Source organism: Anabrus simplex, chromosome 11 (assembly GCF_040414725.1).
Source record: "Anabrus simplex isolate iqAnaSimp1 chromosome 11, ASM4041472v1, whole genome shotgun sequence".
Lineage (NCBI taxonomy): Eukaryota > Metazoa > Arthropoda > Insecta > Orthoptera > Tettigoniidae > Anabrus > Anabrus simplex.
Window position 1 is genome coordinate 40,864,967 of NC_090275.1, and position 24,231 is coordinate 40,889,197.

General features: G+C 40.7%; 1 protein-coding gene across 5 annotated transcripts in view; it reads left to right on the plus strand.

Moving 5' to 3' along the window:
- Positions 1-24,231, plus strand: part of LOC136883063 (uncharacterized) — a 48,969-nt gene that overhangs the window by 23,757 nt on the left and 981 nt on the right. Inside the window, exons 2-4 of one of the 5 annotated variants that reach the window (XM_067155211.2) lie at positions 1,833-1,890; positions 16,343-16,402; positions 21,925-21,984. In XM_067155211.2, the coding sequence (XP_067011312.2) occupies positions 1,833-1,890; positions 16,343-16,402; positions 21,925-21,984 (178 nt within the window). The remainder of the gene's footprint in view (positions 1-1,832; positions 1,891-16,342; positions 16,403-21,924; positions 21,985-24,231) is intronic. The other 4 variants (XM_067155212.2, XM_067155213.2, XM_067155214.2 and 1 more) reach the window with 4 other exon arrangements.

The window sequence follows — 24,231 nt, forward strand, 5'->3', positions numbered from 1 at the left end:
TGGACGGATATGAATTTAAAACGATCAGTGGATCCGACCCACAGTGCCTCACACGCACAGAAGCTGGCACAAAACAATAGTATTACTGATGCTGAATCGATTATGCTTATAGCCGAAACGGGTCCATAATCCAGGTCATCGGCCCCTCATAATGGTATTTATCGCTAGGAAAGTAAAACCATGCTATGTGTAATGTTGCGGTACTAATCATAAGTAGCGTAGACTGGCGGTATTCCACACATTATGGTAGGCTACTATTCACAGGTAGTGTAATGCGCACATGTAACACAGACTTAGGTATTTCGCACATTGCGGCGCTATTTGCAGGGAACGCAAACCAATAAAGGCAATGCAAATCTATGGCGTTCCTCACATAAGTGGACTAAGCACAGGGACACGTACTATCCCGTGGAATTCCTCACATAGTGGGAACTGAGCAATGCGTACCTAACATAGTGGTACTACGCGCAAGTAAATGCGACCCATGGTGTTCCCTGCGTGATGGTACTAATTACAAGTAGTCTCATGGTTCTAATTTAGATAATCCCTTGGTCGCCATTTTAGTCGCCTCTTACGACAGTCAGGGGATACTGTGGGTGAATTCTTCGTCTGCGTCCCCCACCCACAGGGGTGTGTGTGTTTGGTCCGCAAGAGGTATTTTATTTCCCTCAAGTCCGCCGGCAAGCCGGTTAGGATCCCCCTATCCGCCACCTGGGACGCGCCACGTGGGAGTATCACATCTCCTCCTGCTACGCCAGCATAGTAGGTTCGTGGTCTTTATATTTGTAAACTGATTTGCTGTTTTATGGGTCTGCCAATTTGTTTGTTTGTTTGTTTACTTTTTGCAACCTTCCTATTGGTTGCCTAAATTCGAACCTTTAACAATGGCCATGGTTCATTATCTGTGACACTAATAACGGATGCGAGGTCTCGGTGACGGCTTGATGTTAATGCTATTCTAGAGCAGGGCTTCGCAGGGTGCATGCGCCTGGTGCACGCCTGTCTCGCTCGCTCCCCCTGTCTCCCTCGTCCTTACTTGCTCCGTAGCGCTCCAAATCCGAGCCGAGTTGAGCCGAGCGTAGCCGAGTAGCCCAGAGACGAAGCGTTGGTCCGAGCCGAACCGAGCGGGACCGATGCACATTGCACGGAGCTCTTGCGCCTCGATTTGCACGCGTGAGATTGTGGGCGTTTGAGAGGCCCTGTTCAAGAGGGTAACGTATTAACAAAAGGAGTCAAACGCAATTTTTATTATAAATCCTATGTTTAAACTACCAACAATCACATCGTGGTTTCGCTTGACAGTAAATGGAGATATAATTTCTAATCACTCCAAACAGGAGTGTACAGTTTCCAAACTTTGAAAGAAATAGCTCTCTTTTATTGTCGAAAATCATCAATCTGTTATTGCATTTGTCGGTCTAGAATAACATTATTAAGAGTTCTCATTCAACATATCAGGAATGATTGATGCAGGTGCTTTGTTTCCAGCTACAAACCATGAATGTGTGGTCATTCAGATCGCTTTAAAACATAACTCTTTGTTATCGCGGCCATATTAATGCTTATGGCAACAAGGTCAACACGAGTAATAGAGCTGACTAAACCAGGAATGTATGATGAACGAGAGAACTCTGAGAGGGATATATGTGGATAATGACTGTTTACTTTTCTGCCACAGTCATACCTACCGCTGGTTAAAGGAGAATAAATGTATTTCGATAACTTAATAATTATTTCTTACATAGATGACCGAGCAAATATATTTTTCTTGACAGCGTGAAATTTTGAATTTATCATCTGTTAAACACCATGTGATATATTCTCGTTGTTAGTTACAGATTGTGTCCGTGGTGATGTTTGTCTCTGCTGTGGCTGCAGCTCAATCAGTTGGTAAGTTGAATTGGTTTTAAAGGGGATAAGTCCCATCAAACATGTCTTGTGTCAATGCTTAAAGTCTCTTCTTTGAAATGTACGTGGATAATATTGCACTGTTCGAAAAATATTAAGTACTGTCTGGTGTACCCGCGCTTCGCTATCAATCAATCACTACTGATCTGCATTTAGGACAGTTGCCCAGGTGGCAGATTCCCTATCTGTTGTTTTCTTTGCCTTTTCTTAAATGATTTCAAAGAAATTGGACATTTTTTGAACATCTCCCTTGGTAAATTATTCCAATCCCTAACTCCCCTTCCTATAAACGAATATTTGCCCCAATTTGTCCTCTTGAATTCCCACTTTACCATTAGATTGTGATCTTTCCTACTTTTAAAGACACCACTCAAACCTATTAGTCTACTGATGTCATTCCACGCCATCTCTCCGCTGACAGCTCGGAACATACCACATAGTCGAGCAGCTCGTCTTCTTTCTCCCAACTCTTCACATCGCAAACTTTGCAACATTTTTGTTACGCTACTCTTTCGTCGGTAATCACCCAGAACAAATCGAGCTGCTTTTATTTGGATTTTTTCCAGTTCTTAAATTAAGTAATCCTGGTGAGGGTCCCATACACTGGAAAGATCAGAAAATATGTTTCACACACCTTCTGTAACGCATAATTTTCCGATATAGCTAATGTTAATGAAGAAACTTGACATATCATGTTTTATTCCCCTAATACTGCTACCGCCATTGTTAACTAATCAAACAACAGTATATAGCCTACTGTCGCAATTTTGAGAGAGCAGATAAAATACCGATACGGAGACGATATTCATCAATTTTAAAAGTTTTGTCTGCCCGTCATCAATTTTTCGTTAAAGTTTCAAATATTAAAACGCAGATATCTAGAATTTCCTGTTTAACCACAATTCGTTAATTAGAAGCTGAGAAATAATATTTTTAAATTCGAGAGTACCAGCAAAGAAGCGAACAATGGAGTCCGCGATTTTCCTTGCGTGCCACCGGTACCTCGCCCAGGTGCACAGTTACGATTCTCGCTAAATACAGCGGTTGTGTTTGGTACTTTTTTGTCTTCTGCTCGCTACGTGAAATCCAGAGCCATCCGACGTACCTTCCTTTAGCATCATACACGTTGTTTTCAGAGCTCAGTTTTAGTGGCGTACCACTGCAGCAATGGAGTTTCTTACCGATCGTGGCGTTAATTGCTCACTTTAAGCCGTTTTCAATAGGTTGATGGTTTCTCTGCACCCCTACTCTCTCCTTTCTGAAAATATTAAATTTCTATCAACAAAACAACAGAAACCAACATTACTAAAAGAATGTGACGCATTTAGAAAAAGCTCCCAGTGTTCATCGGTTCTATAAATGACCACAAAATTAATTTCCACATGTGGGAAGCCGTGACAAAAGCTACTTAGACATCATTTTAAAAATAAAATGCTTTCGTTCTGCCAAACATGGGCTCCATACCGCATCACTTGATGAGACAAACGTTGCTATGGAATTCTACATTGTATACAGAATTCTAGATGCAGTCGTGTACACGTTGTAAATAAAATTTCATTAAACAGCATAGTAACATATATATTTTTAAAATGAATTTTAGGTGACTTCCCCTAAACTACCATTTCATCCAGCGTAAATAACGTTATTTATAATCTAGACTGTAGTGCTTTAATCCCCGTCTTCACATACCGATTTTCATTAAATTCTGTTCACCCATTTTCTCGTGGTTCGGCATTGATATGGACTTAGTAACAAAAATCGAAATTCATGAATATCTACGGTAAAAATGTGAAAGACACAAATGATTGCAAATTTTTTCTATATAACTTATATATCGAAAGGTTTTTTTGCTATTTGCTTTACGTCGCACCGACACAGACAGGTCTTATGGCGACGATGGGACAGGGAAGGGCTAGGAGTGAGAAGGAAGCGGCCGTGGCCTTAATTAAGGTACAGCCCCGGCATTCGCCTGGTGTGAGAATGGGAAACCACGAAAAACCATCTTCAGGGCTGCCGACAGTGGGGTTCGAACCCACTATCTCCCGAATACTGGATACTGGCTGCACTTAAGCGACTGCAGCTATCGAGCTCGGTTTTATCGAAAGGACAATTAATAATATAGATTTTCGATAATAGCTGTTACGGGGTTACCCGTGGACCAGCAGAGGTGAAAGAAGGTGCGGGCTGGAATGGGTCTAACTACAAGTTCGAAAGATGAATTAAAAATTTAAATAAATGTTATATTTTCAACAGATAACAACATTTAACAATTTTCACTAGGTGAAATAACAAAGAAAATCAGGTACAACGCAACTTTACAAAAGAAAGCACAAGTTAAGGGGTCTTTACAAATTCTGGGCTACGAGCCCAAATTCGTCAATCCTTGAGCTCTCAGCTCACAACCACAAAATACCAAAGGGCAGAACGCCCCTAATTACATGGAGCACTAGCTCCCAGCTATCAAAATGTCACGCCACCCCGAGGCACCTTTCAAAATACCAGAAAGAGCTGACCCGCTCTCAATCTTTTAAGCCTATTAAGAGGCCATAAACGGACTTTACCACGAACTGCCATCAAGGCACACTTATAAATAAACAGGGGTAACTTGTACCCACTCTACTGGGCCTAAAATGGAAAAATAATGGGTTACTTTAAATGGCCCTAAATGCAAAAGGAATGGAGGCGTGAGTTAACTCTCCTAAATCCACATTTTAAAACCTAAGAGGCACTAGGCCGATTACACAGGGGCTAATTCCAATCTATGGAGGTGGCTAGTATACAAAATAAATTTAACACATTAAGAAGGAAGAGAAAAACGTTTACGAGAACATAGTCACCTCAAATTCAAAAATGAAGGGGAGCTCGAGAGGGCAAAGCACTCTCTATCCCCGATGTATAGTTGAAGAAATTTGTAGTTTTTACAAAGACTGAAAAGGGATTTACATTTTAAAGAGATGGGTTACATATTAAAGGTTTCGAACCTTCCCCGCGAGTTAAACTGCTGAGCTAGCAAGAAAAGATGTTAAATGGCCATTACCTTGTTGAAGATCTGTTGCCCGAAGAAAGAGGCGCTTCCCGTCCCCTGCTACATACCCACACGCTATGCTAGATGTTACTGAAGTGGCGCGGAGACAAGAAAATCAGCAGTTTTTATACCCTCGTGGAAAATTCGAGACCTTTTATGAATGATTAAGACCCGCCCACAAACGTTTATTGGCTAACAGCAAAAGTTACACACAAATCGATGAAGAAACACCTTATTGGAGGGAAATTAATTAGGCCCTAAATGCAAAAGGAATGGAGGCGTGAGTTAACTCTCCTAAATCCACATTTTAAAACCTAAGAGGCACTAGGCCGATTACACAGGGGCTAATTCCAATCTATGGAGGTGGCTAGTATACAAAATAAATTTAACACATTAAGAAGGAAGAGAAAAACGTTTACGAGAACATAGTCACCTCAAATTCAAAAATGAAGGGGAGCTCGAGAGGGCAAAGCACTCTCTATCCCCGATGTATAGTTGAAGAAATTTGTAGTTTTTACAAAGACTGAAAAGGGATTTACATTTTAAAGAGATGGGTTACATATTAAAGGTTTCGAACCTTCCCCGCGAGTTAAACTGCTGAGCTAGCAAGAAAAGATGTTAAATGGCCATTACCTTGTTGAAGATCTGTTGCCCGAAGAAAGAGGCGCTTCCCGTCCCCTGCTACATACCCACACGCTATGCTAGATGTTACTGAAGTGGCGCGGAGACAAGAAAATCAGCAGTTTTTATACCCTCGTGGAAAATTCGAGACCTTTTATGAATGATTAAGACCCGCCCACAAACGTTTATTGGCTAACAGCAAAAGTTACACACAAATCGATGAAGAAACACCTTATTGGAGGGAAATTAATTAGAGAAATTTAGGATTGGTTAAATTCAAAACAGACGGAAAGAAAGCTTAATATTGCCAACCCCCAAATGAAAGAAAAAAATTTAGTAAAGACAAAACTTATGAATACAAAATTTCTCCAAGAAAGTTCATTCCCTCGCACCAGAGTGCATTATCATAGTTTTTTAGTAGAGACATCTGTTAGATAATGTCCACACTTCTTGATCAACAAAAGCAAATCACAAACACCCAGTGACATCTTCTGATAAACCGTAGAGTTGATTCAGTTGTTACAGTTCAGGGTTTCTCCTGTAGAGAGGTACTTTAAGGCGGAAAATTCAAATTTGCAGCGTAGAGGTGTACCAACCGGTACAATAGCATTTCAGGTCTTCCCGTAAACTACCATTTCACTCAGGGTCAGTGTTGCCAACTTAGCGGATTTTCCGCTAAATTTGGCGGAATTAGAGGACTGTCGGCGGAGAAATATATAATTTAGCAGACAGCGGAATTTTTGGCGGAATTCTAGATTTATTATAGCGAAATTTAATGTTTTATCCATTATACGTTTTTTTTAAAAATTTGTACTCCGGTCTGTCTGCAAGCTATTCCTTATTTCTTATCAGGAGCTAGCAGTCACACGAGGAAAATAATTATGTTATTTGGATCTGATGTTATGAGATCATGGTATCATAAATCTGTAATGTGTGGGGAAAGGTTACTTATCTCTTAGTTGACGAATGACGACTGATAATGAAACTGTGAGAGAGTAGCATTTATATTTATGCTATGAAGGAAGACCGTTTAATGAACTGGCCTGTTCTGTTCTGTGTGTGGCCCTTGAGGTAGGGGATTCACCTAGTTTGCACCCGGCACTAAAACGCCTACAAATTTTAACTCGACAGAGCTCGATACCTGCAGTCGCTTAAGTGCGGCCAGTATTCAGTATTCGGGAGATAGCAGGTTCGAACCCCACTGTCGCCAGCGCTGAAAATGGTTTTCCGTGGTTTCCCATTTTCACACCAGGCAAATGCTGGGGCTGTACCTTAATTAAGACCACGGCCACTTCCTTCCCACTCCCAGCCCTTCCCTGTCCCATCGTCGCCATAAGATCTATCTGTGTCGGCGCGACCTAAAGCAACTAGCAAAAAGAAAAAAAAAGTTTTAACTCGCAGGGGATTAATCCCAGTGAAACCCACAGATCAGCTGAGTACAGACAAGTATTATTATTATTGCTCATTTTTATTGCTCATTATTTGAGATCGGATTTCTTGGTAGAATTTTAGCGGATTTTTAGTAGTATTTAGCGGATCTTGAAAATAAAAGTTGGCAACACTTCTCAGCGCGAATAAAATTATTTATAGCGTAGATTGTAGTGCTTTATTTCCCGACTTTAGATACCGATTTTCATTAAGTTCTCTTCAGCTATTTGTTCGTGATGCGCGTTCAGAGACAGACAGACAGACAGACAGACAGACAGACAGACAGACAGACAGACAGACAGACAGACAGACAGACAGACAGACAGACAGACAGACAGACAGACAGACAGACAGACAGACAGACAGACAGACAGACAGACAGACAGACAGACAGACAGACATAACGGAAAATTTTCCTTGTTACTGTGGACACGATCGATACAGAAATGTATTCTTTCTTAAATTTCAACTCTTATTTTGTGTGCATAGATTAATTTATTATTATTATTATTATTAATATTATTATTCCTTCATTTACGTACATATCTTATAATGTACATATAGTTCAACATATACTACACACACACACGCATACACGCACACGCAGACTATAATACTAAACTAATTACGATTTACTAAACTTTCCAAATAGTTTTAAAAACACATCAAAGGAAAGCATAAAGAAACGTACATAAAATAACCCAGAATAAATAAAATTGTCCTATGAATGAAACGAAAACGTACAACCATTTTTCCAGTCAGTGACCGGGTCAGGGATGGAATGAATGAAGCCCCCATCTACTGGCGAGAAAAGGAATTGTGCCTGCTGCCGAAGCATGACGCACTCCTCTGGGGCAATAATTAATGACTGACAGATGAAACGAAATGGTAGTGGAGAATGTTGCTGGAATGAAAGATGACAGGAAAAACCGGAGTACCCGGAGGAAAACCTGTCCCGCCTCCGCCTTGTCCAGCACAAATCTCACATGGAGTGACTGGGATTTGAACTACGGAACCCAGCGGTGAGAGGCCTACATGCTGCCGCCTGAGCCACGGAGGCTGTGAAAAGTGTCCTAACGCATCAATAATAACAAATTTAGTAAAACTTGTTGACACACGGAAAGAAATAACAAAACACTCAACACTTGATCCGTCCAAGTACGGCTGCCAATATTGTCAAAGACCTGTTAACAAATGTCCGGCTCTTTGGTTGAATGGTCAGTGTAGTCGCCTTCTGTTCAGGGGGCCCCGGTTTCTAGTCCTGGCCGGGTCGGAAATTTTAACCTTAAGTGGTTATTTCTCCTGGCTTTTCGGACTGGGGGTTTGTACTGTTCCCAACGTCTCTGCAACTCACACAACACTATACTCCACAATCAAAACACTCAGTTCCCATATGCGGCAGATGCTACCCACACTTGTCGAAGGGTCTGCCTTACAAGGGCTGCTCCAGGCGATCCGAACATGTTCTCAGACACTACGATAAATAAATAAATAAATAAATAAATAAATAAATAAATAAATAAATAAATAAATAAATAAATAAATAAATAGGGTAGACATACTATAAAATCAATCAATCACTACTGATCTGCAGTTAGGGCAGTCGCCCAGGTGGCAGAAATCCTATCTGTTGTTTTAGCTTTTTCTTAAATGATTGCAAAGAAATTGGAAATTTATTGAACATCTCCCTTGGTAAGTTATTCCACTCCCTAACTCCCCTTCCTAAAAACAAATTTTTCCCCAGTTTGTCCTCTTGAACTGCAACGTTGTATTTATATTGCGATCTTTCCTACTTTTAAAGACACCGCTCAAACTTATTCGTTTACTAATGTCATTCCACGCCATCTCTCCACTGACAGCTCGGAACATACCACTTAGTCGAGCAACTCGTCTTCTTTCTTCGAAGTCTTCCCAGTCCAAATTTTGTAACATTTTTGTAACGCTACTCTTTTGTCGGTAATCACCCAGAACAAATCGAGCTGCTTTTCTTTGGATTATTTCCAGTTCTTGAATCAAGTAATCCTGGTGAGGGTACCATACACTGGAACCATGCTCTAATTGGGATCTTACCAGAGATTGGGATCTTACCAGAGACTTCTATGCCCTCTCATTTACATCCTTACTACAAACCCTCACCCTCATAACCATGTGCAGAGATCTATACCTTTTATTTACATTCCCATTCATGTGATTACCCCAATGAAGATCTTTCTTTTTATTAACGCTCAGGTACTCACAATGATCCCCAAAAGGAAATTTCACCCTAACAATGCAGTAATTAAAACTGAGAGGACTTTTTCTATTTGTGAAACTCACAACCTGACTTTTAACTCCGATTATCATCATATTGTCCATCTCACAACATTATCGAGGTCATTTTTCAATTTCTCAGTCCGGCTCCATGGCTAAATGGTTAGCGTGCGGGTTTCGGCCCCAGGAGTCCCGGGTTCAATTCCCAGCAGGGTCAGGAATTTTAATCATAATGATTAATTTCGCTGGCACGGGGGCTGGGTGTACGTGTCGTCTTCATCACGATTTCATCCTCATCACGACGTGAAGGTCGCCCGCGGACGTCATATCATATCATATCATATCATATCATATCATATCATATCATATCATATCATATCATATCATATCATATCATATCATATCATATCATATCATATCATATCATATCATATCATATCATATCATATCATATCATATCATATCATATCATATCATATCATATCATATCATATCATATCATATCATATCATATTTATTTTCCTCCAGATCTACAGTATTGCTACCTTACTGATCCATTAATGGAGAAAAATAATAAGCCCACCTAGACAGGCTTTTATACTAACATACACATAGAATAGATTCTCATAAAATAAATGAAATAATATTAAATGAATTATTAACTCTAACCTAAGCGATATATTGGTAAAACTAACAAGAAACTAAATTATATTTTATTAAATAAGCGAACTAAAAAAATAAGATGAATTAGGATAATTAATCGTCACCACGGCAAGGTGGCCCCTGGCCAACTCCTAATGGAGATCTGATCGCCATGGCAATACGTCACCAACCAAGGTATCAAATCAAAAATTTAAAAAAGTATATTGCAAAATTACATGGCAACTAAAATAAAACAGTAATTAAGTAATGGCAAAACAAACAAAATTAAGCCCTGATTTAACAGTAGCTGGCAACTCGGCATAAGTATAAAATACCTTCGGGTAAACAGAACAAAACAAAACAAAATAAGGATCGCACACCGGCATACCATGGAAAGCTAATGTCCTTCCTCATCCTGTGATGTCAGCAAAACCCAGCTATCTGCTTCCTCAATGACCCAGGCTAGCTGACACTAACTCACCTCTTGCTCAATCTGCTGAGCTGTGCCTACATTGCAACAACATATGCACTGTTCTACTTTAAGTTACCTCTCGTTATTCCTTATGACCTCAACCTCCAACTCTTGCCATTATGCTAAATTTTTAACTCTTATCAAACTGGGAACACTCTATATTAAATTACACACTAAATAACTTATTCACTCTTTACTCAAATACAATTAACAAACACACTCCACTGCCTACCTAAAGTTAGCTTCTTAACAGTACCTCTAACCACTCACAGACCAAATTCCGACCACCTTGTCGCTGCCCTTCATTATAATATCATATTTCATAAATAATCACTTTCACAAACCACCAAATCAACCCCTTACAAATAACATTACAATGCCACCATTATTTTGCTTCCTCTTGTCAATTCACAAACATAACTCTAATCACTCTTAGCCCAAATTTCTCTTATCATTTAAATACATCTATCACTCTCAGCAAACCGGAAACACTTCCAGTCCGCTATGACCCAAACTCCACATTAAATTACACATTAAATCACTTTATCACCATCACTGTTACTCACTATGTCCTCATTATGTAACTTCTTACCCTATTACCGTTCACATATACTTAAGTATAATAGAACCAAAACCAAACCAAACCCCATGGCACTACAGTCCTTGGAGGGCCTTGGCCTACCAAGCGACCGCTGCTCAGCCCGAAGGCCTGCAGATTACGAGGTGTTGTGTGGTCAGCACGACGAATCCTCTCGGCCGTTATTCTTGCTTTCTAGACCGGGGCCGCTATCTCACCGTCAGATAGCTTCTCAATTCTAATCACGTAGGCTGAGTGGACCTCGAACCAGTCCTCAGGTCCAGGTAAAAATCCCTGAACTGGCCGGGAATCGAACCCGGGGCCTCCGGGTAAGAAGCAGGCACGCTACCCCTACACCACGGGGCCGGCTAAGTATAATATCACAGTCGCTATAACTTCCTCCTTCTTAAAACCCGAATCATATTTCCTTATTAACAATCACTCCATTATCTCAAACTTTCAACTTTCGCGTTACCTCTCGTTGCTCACTATAAACATACACATCACTACATCTCTCCACCTTCAGCTCTTTACCAACCATACTCCACTCACCTTCCAACTATATCCTTTTCACCTTTCCTTAAATATCATCATTCTTTACGCTCCACCAACACCAACTCTTAATCATCCTCCACATTAAATTACACCACCACCACTTACTCCTTCAATAATTACCATACCATATCTATAATTTAATCACTCTTATCTCAACTACACCACCAAATCTCTCTCTTTCAAATGACAATACATTTCCACCATAAATTTAGTTCCTCTTATACAACTAACATAAGCACTATACCACTTACTATAATCACTCTCACATATCATCAAATAAACCCCTTATGAATAACAATCCAATTACATCAGTCAAACTCCACATTAAATTACAATTCAATCACTTCCTCTCTTCTAGCTTACATACAATCAATACACACTCTCTACCACCTCCTCGTATCACCCAGCTTACTTACTAATACTGCTTGTTTTTTACATGGCAAAAAACAGTCAAATTACCGACACATACCAACAAATCTACCTCTTATACCGAAAACAACCTCACGCCGACACCTTCCAACTTATACTTGTTTACCAAACACTTACACTTATAAATTAAATATATTTGAGTCCACCATTAAATTGCTAAAGGTATATTCACTCAAAATACCATCATTAACTTGCTGATAACTCACTCATAATTGCCATACAATTGCAATTAACAAAAAGATACATTCACTTAACATATCACACTTTTGTCTCGTATATATCAAAACCTCCCTCCACTCCACTATAATTTCATTATTCTTCACCAACCAAACCCTAAAATACAGACACATACGACCTAAAACTACTTTACTATCTTTCCTTGTAATACCACCATGTCTTCAACCACTATTCCCTTACTTACTTCCTTTTTACTTCTTGTGACTCTACCCTCTTCATTTTTCCTCATTCCCCACATGTCTCTTAAGCTCCTGCTTCTTCCTTTGCGCATATACAGCTCTATTCTCTGACTGGTTTCCGCTAGTCTTTCCTCTTCACTCTGCACATCCATTTCTTCACTGAATTCTCCTCTCCGACTTTCCTCTTCTCTGTCTATGTCCATAGCTGTATCCCTAAGTCTTCCTATTCTCGCCCCGTTGTCGACTGCACTTTCCTTTTCACTATGTACGAATGCACTTTCACTATGCTCATCTCCCTGCCTTTCCTCGCTTAACTTCCTGTTTCCCTTGGTTATTTTTTATCACCATGTCCGTCTTCCCTAACACTGCTGTCCATAACTTCCCTTTATTCCTCTCTCTTCGCCATTTATTCTTCTTTCTTCATATTCTCTTCCAAATCCCGTAGTTTCGTCACTGTCCAAATCCTGGTTCAATGGCCATTGGTTACCACTAGTTGTTGACCCTTAATGTAAGCTCTTAACCCTTGAAGTCTGGCCAGGACTAAATGTTTTTAGGGTATTTATATTCCTCATCCCTTCTCTTCCCATGTCTCTTTTAATCCAGATTTTTGTGCTCCGTAGATTATCCGCGCCTCTTATCACCATTTCCGCCATCAGGGTGGAAAACAACTTCACTTTTATCGGCCTGTAGCCCCGTGCTTTACATGTTTGTTCTACATCGTCTATATCAACTTCACTGAAGTTAATTTTCATCCTTTTTTGGATGAGATCCACAACCTTGTAGATTGTCAACACTTTGTCCTCTCCTTTTTCATCTTACATCCACACTCCCTATGACTAGCAGTAGCATAATCACCGTTGCCACCAATATCATCTCACCCTTCAATCTTGATACCACTTTATCTCCTTCACTCCTGGCCGTTTCCTTCTTCCCTCGCCCCTGCCAACTTCCGATAACTGCCCGATATTGATCGACACCAATAAACTTCCTCTTCACTCCCGCGTTACTTCTTCCACTCACCGCTCGCACTCCATTACCGCTCTAGACTCAGCACGTCTACTCCTGCTGACTGTCTAGGTAAGACTGTGGCGGGCGTCAAATCAAAATAACTGCATCCGGTGATCCGAACTTGTCCTCAGCCAATCCCGGCACTAAAAGCCATACGCTTTTCATTTCATCGATCAGTGGCTCTGTAGCGTAATGTTTAGCTCTACGAAGGGTATTCAAAAAAGAAAGAAACTGAACTTTTACTATGACATCTTTATAGCTTATTTTACATAATTTTAAGCTGTTTACCCCTCTCGTGGCAATACACCGTTCCCATCGTTTCTTCCATTTTTGGAAAGCCTCCTGGAACGCACTTGCTGGGATGACGCGCAGGTCCATTGTCACAATGTCCTGAATCTCCCCTATGGTTTGGAAACTATGTACTCTCTCAGCTGACAGTAGATAACAACCGACAGCAGGTGACAGGCTACGAGGACTCTCGCTTTTATTCATCTTGCACTTCCTTGATTATCGGTGAAATTGTGGCGAGATTATGAGTTCCAAACGGTGTAGTCATGGAATATACTCTATCGGTGCACCTTTCGTTTTTAAACCTTCATGTATTTAACAAAATAATGTCGGATGTGTAGAGCTGTTCCCTGGAACTCCAGTGCAGATGTCAACTTGGTGCGGCGTATTCAGTTGTGATTAATTGTGTACAGAACGATTATAATAGGTACCGAGTGACAGTGAACTACATTTTTCTAAATATTAACGGCTAACACTAAACGGGGAGTAGCCGTAAAGTGATATTCTTGCACACTTGAAAACAATGAGTATACGAATAGCAGAAACAAGGTATTCATACTACACTGCGCTTAGAAAGAATATTGCTTTAAGTATCACAACGTACAGGCTACGAAAGACCTAGTGAGTACAAGTTCCAAGTTTGAGGTAGATATCTTGAATACATTTCGAGTTACAGTGATTTGAGTGTAGCAGGGTAATTTCTTTCTTGGAGGCTTGAACTATCCGGTCTACGTGGGGTAGCAGCCTCCGCTCGGGGCCCGTCGTCAATGTGTTAAGTTTGGGAAACAGGAAACATTTTGCTGGGCTAGGTCCTCAGAATTTGGCGGATGGGTCACAACGGGAGTGTGATCTTTTGCAACGCGTTAGCCGACACAGTGTCATGATGCAACATCGAAGTCTGATTTTCCCACAATGCAGACCTATTCCTGCGCCCAGCATCCCTAAAGCGCGGTAGAATTCCCTGGTAGACTTCCTTGTTTACCATCTGACAACGTGCTACAAATTCCTGATGAACAATGCCTTTGCAGTCAAAAAGGTACAAGCAACATCACCTTGATCTTTGACTGGGGTTGTACCGAACTGGTCCGATGGTCATAACACTCCAAATATATTATTGTTCCATAATGAAAGGTCGCGGTTGAACTGGTCCAACGGGTAGCTCACAGGTAGAGGTAGGAATTCCCGATAGGTTACTGACCTAACCCGCCACCCCTCGACAACTACCCCATTTCTCTAGACTCATTGTCAGTTCTCAGCCCGTCTCTTTGCAGCGTAGTACTAGCAGCAGTGTACAGTTTCCATTTTAAGTGAGAGGGGCTTTAAGTTAGTCGTTCTTGAGGAATTAAAATATTCAAAACACGACAAGACACAATCGGGTTAAAAGTGGCGATCCTAAACTTACCGAAAGGTCACTACATATATTTACTATATTGCCTTGATTAATTTTATTCAGACATTTGGAATAATACATGAGCGGACGATAAGACTTCTTCGATCCTCGGTTTTGTTATTTTAGCGTCGGACCAGTTCGCCGCCAGTGCTAACCGTCGGACCAGTTCGATCTCACTTATTGCTTGATCTGGAACACTCCTTTGACTGGCACATGCGTATTTCTTTTGAACTAGGAGACCGTTTGCTGTCCACTGCAACTACTGCACCTTTGTCTCCGTGAAAGTTTTGCCAAGTTTGGAGCAAAATTTCACACGAAAAACTTGCACCGCCAATTACAAACCTTCACGTACTCACTTCAGCGGATGTATCTCGCCAACTAATGGTCAGAGTGAAACATGGCAAATGGCAATTTGTTGTCTAAACCTGCCGCTACGTGCGCTCAGTAGCCGCAGCGCTCCCCTCGCCGGCTGGCGCGCTATTTCATAAGTTCAGTTTCTTTTTGAACACACCTCGTATTTGCTGCCCTCCTCATTGTCCCGGGTTCGATTCCCAGTATTGGCAGACATTAAAGACATTTAAGAGTGACCATGTACGACTTGGTTAAAATGGTTCACTCACATCACCTGCTGCACTACATCGAGATGAGGACACGAATTTACATTTGTAATGGCAAATTGGTTCACGTGCTGGTCTTTGGTCCAAGGTACCCCCCTCCCGGTTCTATTCCTGCCTGTCTGGAGTATTTTAACCTTATTTGGTTAATTCACTTGGCTCAGGGACTCGGTAGATGTGTGCCTTCTCCATCATTAGAATTCAACACAGGTCTGGCCGATAGGCGTCAGTTTGAATGGTCTGCACCAGGTGTCATGTATGTATGTATTACTAGTCAATAACTTCGTGGACTGGCACCTACAGTGTCGGCAACACAACATACACGTAGGTACTACAGTGAATAAGTTCGTGGACTGACGCCTTCAGTGTAGGCAACGCAGCGTACAATTACGTACTGCATTCGGTACAGTTTTTGCAGAACTTGAAGTTTGCCCGTTGCTCAAACTACGACATTCTCAAACCCCACTGCTTACATTCAACTACCCTTCACAACATGGACCATGGTTCTGTTCATACCGTATGCATTAAATTGCCTCTTGCTGGGCCTAGCGAAGAACTGCCACGACATCATCCTGTTGTACAACCTTCCCGCTGTACTGCACCACATTGACACTAGACGGCCAGTCCACGAACTTAATGACTGTACTACGTATGTATTATGCTATTAGTCTTTTAAACATCTTCATTTATACTAATATAGTACAAAATTCTACTTGCAGCTAGCAGTTCAGCATCTGCAGGTGATAAAGCAACAGTATTTAGTTCAGCGGGCGCTGGAGGTGAGTAATTTTCTTTTTCTTTCCGATAAAATCTCTAGGGGTTGATCAAAACGTTTTCGTTCGACGGCCCTACAGTCCTGAATCGGGATGCAAATCAGGCAAAATCTCCGTGAACGTGAGGTATTCATCTCACCCACGCAGCAACTTGAAGATTCCTGTGTGATAAAACACCGTGTCCTGCTGCGTGAAGAAGTCCGTAAGCGCCTGCTGCACATCCTCGTCCCACAGGAAGCTTATGCCTTTCAAGGCCTTTTTGAGGGGACCGAAGGCGTGATAATCGTATGGGGTGAGATCAAGACTACAGGGCGTGTGCTTGGGTGTTCCTCACTTGTTCGTAATGGATGAAGCTGGCCTCTCAGGTCGACCAGCGTCTTGTGGCGAAACGCGACCAGCACGGAACTTGGTGCACCATTCCACAACGGTGGTTTTCGACAGACATGCTGACCCATACACAGTCTTCATTCTCCGATGGATGTGAACCGATTTTTTTCCTTCGCCAGCCAAGAAGGAAATAACAGTACGTTGGTTCTGTTTGGACGCATTTGGTAATAACATGGCCATAGTTCAGGTGGCCGCATTTAACGCACGCACCTCGGCAAGACATGACTGCCACACTAATCCCTTTGCCTACATGTCTGTGCTTATACACCCGCATTGGAGCCGCACTACGTTGCATGTCCGCTGCAACAACGCTTTCAAACGGAAACTTTTTGATCACGCCTTGTATTTTTGCTTAGAGTAGTCAATATAATACTGTGTCCTCTTTGATTCTGTCATCAGAAGCTATTTCTCTAGTCGAGTAGTGACATTTCTTTCATTTCATATGTTAATGTGAAAGTACTTTTCAGTCATCACGTGCAAACTGTTCTATTTTATTCTGAAGGCAATAAGAGAATCTTTGTCAACCTGCTAGGCTTTCCAGTTGATTATTGAATATTTTCCCGAACTTCTCTTTGTAATTTGAAGAATATTTAAGGTAACGTAATGTATTTATTTCTGCTACAGTAAGATTTTTTTGTTATATCTGAAGCCATCTCTTCAGTTTAGACTCAGTTAATTTATAACGGTTAGGTGAGGTTAGGTTAGGTTCCTCAGTCTGCTGAAACAAATTCTTTGGTAATAAATTTATGAAGTGTACTGTGGTATCAGTATTATACTAGAAAAGAAACAACTTAAATAACATAGAATGACGTTTCGTTCTCGAAAGAACATAATCGGATCACACTCAGATATTTAGAAATGTATGAACATTGATATTTATTTTTCTTTAAATAGTTATGCACTTGAAATCTGGAACTTATCAGAATGAAGTCCTCTTCTGTCTCCACCGAACATAGAAAGCATTCTAGGCATACGTATTTAAAAAAGAAGTAAAACTAAATATTTATACATTTCTAAATGTTTGAGTGTGATTTGATAGAATCTGATGATATTCTTTTAAGAACGAAAGATGTAATTCTATTTTAATTAAGTTGTTTCTTTTTGAAGTGTAATACTGTTACCATTTGTTATGGAAAATTAATTTCGGCAGACAGAATAATCTAACAGTTTAAAAAATCCTCCAATACCAGCCTTTTAGTTTATATATTTGAAAATTAAGCTTGTTATTGCATTGAAAAGAACTAAAATGTGCTTTATAATGTCCGAAATTACGGGAAATAGCCTCACTGTAAAAATGTAATTGCCCTGTTCTTGTACCGTTGTATTCGAGCGGACAGTCGGGTTTCGTTGTCCTTCAATCCCTGTTAAAGAAAGAGATACTCAGTATCCCTTACTGTTAGAAAGAACAGCAGGAATTTTAGATAACCTGTATTCTTGAGACTTTTGACAAATGTAGGCAGAAACATTTTTTCTCATATTCCTTAATCAGGGACAGTCAATGAACTCCGCAAAAAAGTGCTACAATTTGCAACATATTGTATAGTAAAAGCCGCGAAATACATAATGTATAGATATTGATTCCCATAGGGAATCTGAAATATTTGTCCTGAATGAGTAAATTTATAATACCAATATAAATGGTCCTTTTACCATTTATATATGGTACCATTTATATTGGTATTATAAATTTACTCATTCAGGACAAATATTTCAGATTCCCTATGGGAATCAATATCTATGTCATCTGATGGCCAAGCAGGCATCAATTTTTGATAATGAGACAAAGTCTCTTAGTGCATTGGCACTGCCGGTGGCTCCAGTTAGCCTACGCAGTGGCCTCCACGGTATGCACTAGCCAGCGTATTGGTAGGTGTGCTAGGTACCAACTGATGAGCCCACCCTAACACACGAGGGCGAAACGCTGGCAACCAAGAATGAGTTAGCTGAAAAATTTATAATGTCCATTAACGGACCATTTATATTGGTATTATACATAATGTACCCAAACAACACAGAACTTCCCTATGGCTCATCGTTCAAGTGTTACAGACTTTACAACTTTGCAAGGAAAGTGTTGGTAATAGCCTTAACTGCCACATCCTCTGTCGAGTAGCTGTGGTGGGGGCGTTAAATAACATCAACACTCATAACACTACAACACCGACTCCATTTTGTATTTAACGCAAAGAATACAAACTACGAAGAACGCACACAAACACACACACACACACACACACACACACATACCAAATTAAAATATCGATTCTGAGTCCAAAGTACAGGAACAGCAAAGATAATTATTCTTTATCATTATAAATCCATGGAAGCTTTCACCATGTTGGTGTATCAGTAGGGATACTCCATTCTTATACAAAAAGTGCACAAAATGTCCTTGCGTCTGAACACGTTACCTCATTGATTGCTCGGCACGTTTGAACACTCCAGTCTTTAATGGCAACCTTGTTCTATACGCTGGCGATGTACTACAATGTCTGACTCCAGATTTAATCCTAAATACGAACGATCCCTCTCCTCTCCCCCCCCCCCCAGCCCCATTGCAGCTAATAACTAAAACAGGCGTAACTCGTAAACGATCGAGCGTAGGACATATGTTCATGGGGACTTACTGTGTTGTTTTAGTGCGTAGTATTCACCCCCGAAACATGTTTGCGAACAACCTGTATAAATCTGCTCCGTGTTACAATGAAAAGTAGGATCAACCCGATATCGACATATTCACACCTTTCGCATACTTCAAACAAAAATATAAAAGATTCCTTTGAAGTCCTATCCAGGTTTCCATTTTCTTCCGTCCATCCAACTCTCGAACTTTCTCCTTCCTAATTCTGTAATCGACAGTTGCCGGTCTGTTATCGTGTCATTGTTGTAACATTTTTATAGTTAATAATTGTTAGTAATTTCTTGTTGATACTTAATATTGTTGTTTATACCGATTCTCATCTTTTATATACTTATATAAAATTATTATTATTATTATTATTATTATTATTATTATTATTATTAGTAGTAGTAGTAGTAGTAGTAGTAGTAGTGTAGAATGGACCTCCATAGGCTGTATCTAATAATTAAATAAATAAATTCCGATTTCATCGCTCGAAGACGTAAAGTCGAATAGTAGACTACTATACCAATTTTGGAAGGATTTAAGCTTTACATTGAATTTTGGTGCTTACTGCCTGTAGTCCCCGTCGTTTAAGGGCCAATCACATAGCTTGTGCAGGATTACTAATGCATTGATTGTTTTGGACAATTTATAGACGTCGGAAGAGACAGTGGCCAATTTAATGTTATTGTTGATCAATTTTATGGCGGGTGCGCTGTGGGCACATTCTGGGGCGTTAGCCGGCGTATTGTCGTGGTGCTACATCCAAGTCTGCTTTCCTCACAATGCAGGCCCTTTCCAGCGAACAACATCCCTAAAACGCGGTAGAATTCTCTGGTAGACCTCCTTGTTTACCATCTGACCACGTGGTACAAATTCCTAATGAACAATGCTTTTGCAGTCAAAAAAGACACAAGCAACATCAACTTGATGTTTGACTGGGGTTGTACCGAACTGGTCCGATGGTCAAAACATTCCAAAGATTTCTTTTGTTCCATAACGAAAGGTCGCAGTTGAACTGGTCCGACGAGTAGTTGGCAGGTAGAGGTAGGAATTCCGGAATAGGTTACTAACCTAACCGCCCACTTGTCAACAACATCCTCATTTCTCTAGACTCAGTGTCAGTTCTCCGACAGTCTCAGTGCAGTGTACAATGGTTTCCATGTTTAGTGAGAGGGGCTTTAACTTAGTCGTTCTTGAGGGATTAAAATATTCAAAAGATGATAAGACACAAACGGGTTAAAAGTGGCGATCCTAAACTTACCGAAAGGCCACAACATACATTTAATATATTGCCCTGTGTAATTTTGTTGGTATAATACATGAACGGACGATAAAGCTTCTTCGATACTTGGTTTTGATATGTTAGCGTCGCACCAGTTCACCGCCTGTGCAAACCGTCGACCTCACTAATTGGTTGATCTCGAAATTCATATAGGCCTATGCATCGGAACCGCTCGACAACACTCCTTTGACTGACAAGGAGACCGTTTGCTGCCCAATGCGATGACTGCACCTTCGTCTCCATGAAACTTTTGCCAAGTTTGTGGCAAAATTTCACACGGAGCAACTTGTACCGCCAATTACAAATCTTCACGTGCTCACTTCAGCGGCTGTAGCTCGCCAACTAATGGTCAGAGTGAAACATGGCAAATGGCAATTTGTTGTCTAAACCTGCCGCTACGTGGGCTCAGTAGTCGCAGGTTTCTTTTTGAACACACCTCGTATTAGCTGCCGTCCTCATTGTCCCGGGTTCGATTCCCAGTATTGGCAGACATTTAAGAGTGGCCATGTACGACGTGGTTAAAACGTTCACTCACATCACCTGCTGCACCACATCGAGATGAGGACACGAATTTACATTTGTAATCGCAAATTGGTTAACGTGCTGGTCTCTGGTCCAAGCTCCCCCTCCCGGTTCGATTCCTGCCTGCCTGGAGTATTTTTATCTTACTTGGTTAATTAGCTTGGCTCGGAGACTGGGTAGATGTGTTCCTTCTCCATCATTAGAATTTAACACAGGTCGGGCCGATATGTGTCAGTTTGAATGATCTGCACCAGGTGTCATGTATGTATGTATTACTAGTCAATAACTTCGTGGACTGGCGCCTACAGTGTCGGCAACACAACATCCACCAAGGTACTACAGTGAATAATTCGTGGACTGGCGCCTTCACTGTAGGCAACACAGCGTACAATTACGTACTACATTCGGTACAGTTACGGCAGAACTTGAAGTTTGCCCGTTGCTCAAACTACGACATTCTGAAGGCCCGCTACTTACATTCAACTAGCCTTCACAACATGGACCATGGTTCTGTTCATACCGTATGCATGAATTTGCCTCTTGCTGGGCTGTCACGACACCTTCCTGTGGTACAACCTTCCCGCTGTACTGTACCTCATTGACACTAGACGGCCAGTCCACGATCTTAATGACTGTGCTACGTATGCATTATGCTATTAGTCTTTTAAACTTTTTCATTTATACTATTATAGTACATCATTCTACTTGCAGCTAGCAGTTCAGCATCTGCAGGTGGTAAAGCGACAGCCTTTAGTTCAGCGGGCCCTGGAGGTGAGTAATTTTCTTTTCCTTTCCGATAAAATCTCTAAGGGTTGATCAAAACGTTTCCGTTCGACGACCGTACAGTCCTAAATCGGGATAAAAATCAGGCAAAATCTCCGTGAGCACGAGGCACTCATCTCACCCACGCACCAGGTTGAAGACCCCTGTGTGGTGAAACACCGTGTCTTGCTGCGTGTTGAAGTCCGTAAGCGCCTGCTGGTCCGACAGGGATCATATGCCCTTCATGGCCTTTTTGAGGGGACCGAAGGCGTGATAATCGCATAGGGATAGATCAGGATTATAGGGCGTGTACTTGGCCTCCCAGGTCGACCAGCGTCTTGTGTCGAAACGCGACCCACATGGAACTTGGTGCACCACTCCACAACGGTGGTTTCTGACAGACGTGCTGACCCATACACAGTCTTCATTCTTCGATGGATGTGCCCCGGTGTTTGTCCTTCGCCAGTCCAGAAGGGAATAACAGCACGTTGGTCCTGTTTGGACGCATTTGGTAATAACTTCGCCATAGTTCACGTGGCCGCATTTAACGCACGACTTCCACACTAATACCTTCGCCTACATGTCCGTACTTAAACACTCGCATCGGAGTCACGCTACGTTCCATGTCCGCTGGAGCAACGCCTTCAAACGGAAACTTTTTGATCACGCCTTACATATTTGCTTAGACTAGTCAATATAATAATGTGTCCTCTTCGTTTCTGACATCAGAAGATATTTCTCTAATCGAGTAGCGAAAGTTTCTTTCATTTCATATCTTAATCTAGAAGTAATTTTCAGTCATCCAAAGCGAACTGCTATTTTACTCTGAAGGTAATAAGAGAATCGTTGGCAACCTGCGTGGCTTCCCAGTTGATAACTGAATATGTTCCCGAACTTCTCCTTGTATTTTAAAGACTATTTAACGTAATGCAATGCATTTATTTCTGCTACAGTAACGTTTTTTGTAATATCTGAAGACATCTCTTTTGAGTTTAAACTCAGTTAATTTATAAAGATTAGGTTCTTCAGTCTCCTCAAAATAATTTTGAGTATTAAATTTATAAAATATACATGTGGTATCAGTATTGTACTTGAAGAGAAACAACTTACACTATCGGTAAAACGTTTTCGATCACCTATCACAGCTATGGATTTGTGGTTAAAACAGAGATGTAGTTTTAAATAATCTATCGTAGCCCTGTTCTGATAATAAAACAAGCATAAAAATGTAAATACGGAACGACTCCGTTGCGTATTTGACCGGTTCTCCGCATGGAGGGTCGCTGATGAGTAACCACTCAACACTGTCATGGATTTATGATGGCATTTAGTATACATTTACCTTTAACTTTCGGCATGATTACCACAGCTAGCTTAAACCACACTACCTGATCATCAGGATAATCACCAGTACCGTTGCCTACCGTTATACTCAAAGCCGTGAAAGAGCTGTTGTCACAACGCCAGTACACAACTACACTGCTCCAAACTGCTCTTTCCGTTGTGAAAGAAACGACGGCAACGATATCCGGAAACGGGAGAATTTGTATTTGAAGCAGTAGCCATCTTAAATTAAATATTCGTTATTTCTCGTTCCCTTTCATTCGTTTAAAACATTAATAATTACATATATTTTTATTAGGATACTGGTATCTCAGAATCTGAAGATATTCAGACGTGATAATAGGCATTTGAAATCTCCTTTAAAAATAATAAAACACGTATTTTTTTGCTTTCTTAAAATCCATTTAAAGGGGCTGAAAAGGGGATGAATTTTTTTTAAAAATGAGGATACTTATATCTCAAAACTTGAAGATGTTACAGACATTAAAATTTGTATTTGGAATCTCCTTTAAAAATAAAGAAACACGCATTTTTTGTTGGGGGAATCATCTTAATAGGGGGTGTAAAAGGAGTTGAATTCTTTCTTTGAGGATACAAATAAGAAGTGGACTTAAAACAATACACTCGTAAGGGATTTTGACTGAGGGATGAGGAATGATGACAAAAATATACGTTTACATGTAACCGTTTGAATTACGAAGTAAAATGTCAAATTATTGCGTAAGTGTCAAATAAAATATACTTTGAAACAAATTTAACCCCTCAGAGAGTTAAATGGGAGTCAAGATCCGAAAAAATTATATATTAATTCCTTCCGCAGAAACGGTTTGACATACGAAGACATAATTCCAAAGAGCGGTATATATTTCAAATCCTAGGTGTGAAATAGGAAATATTATTAAATGTCCCACC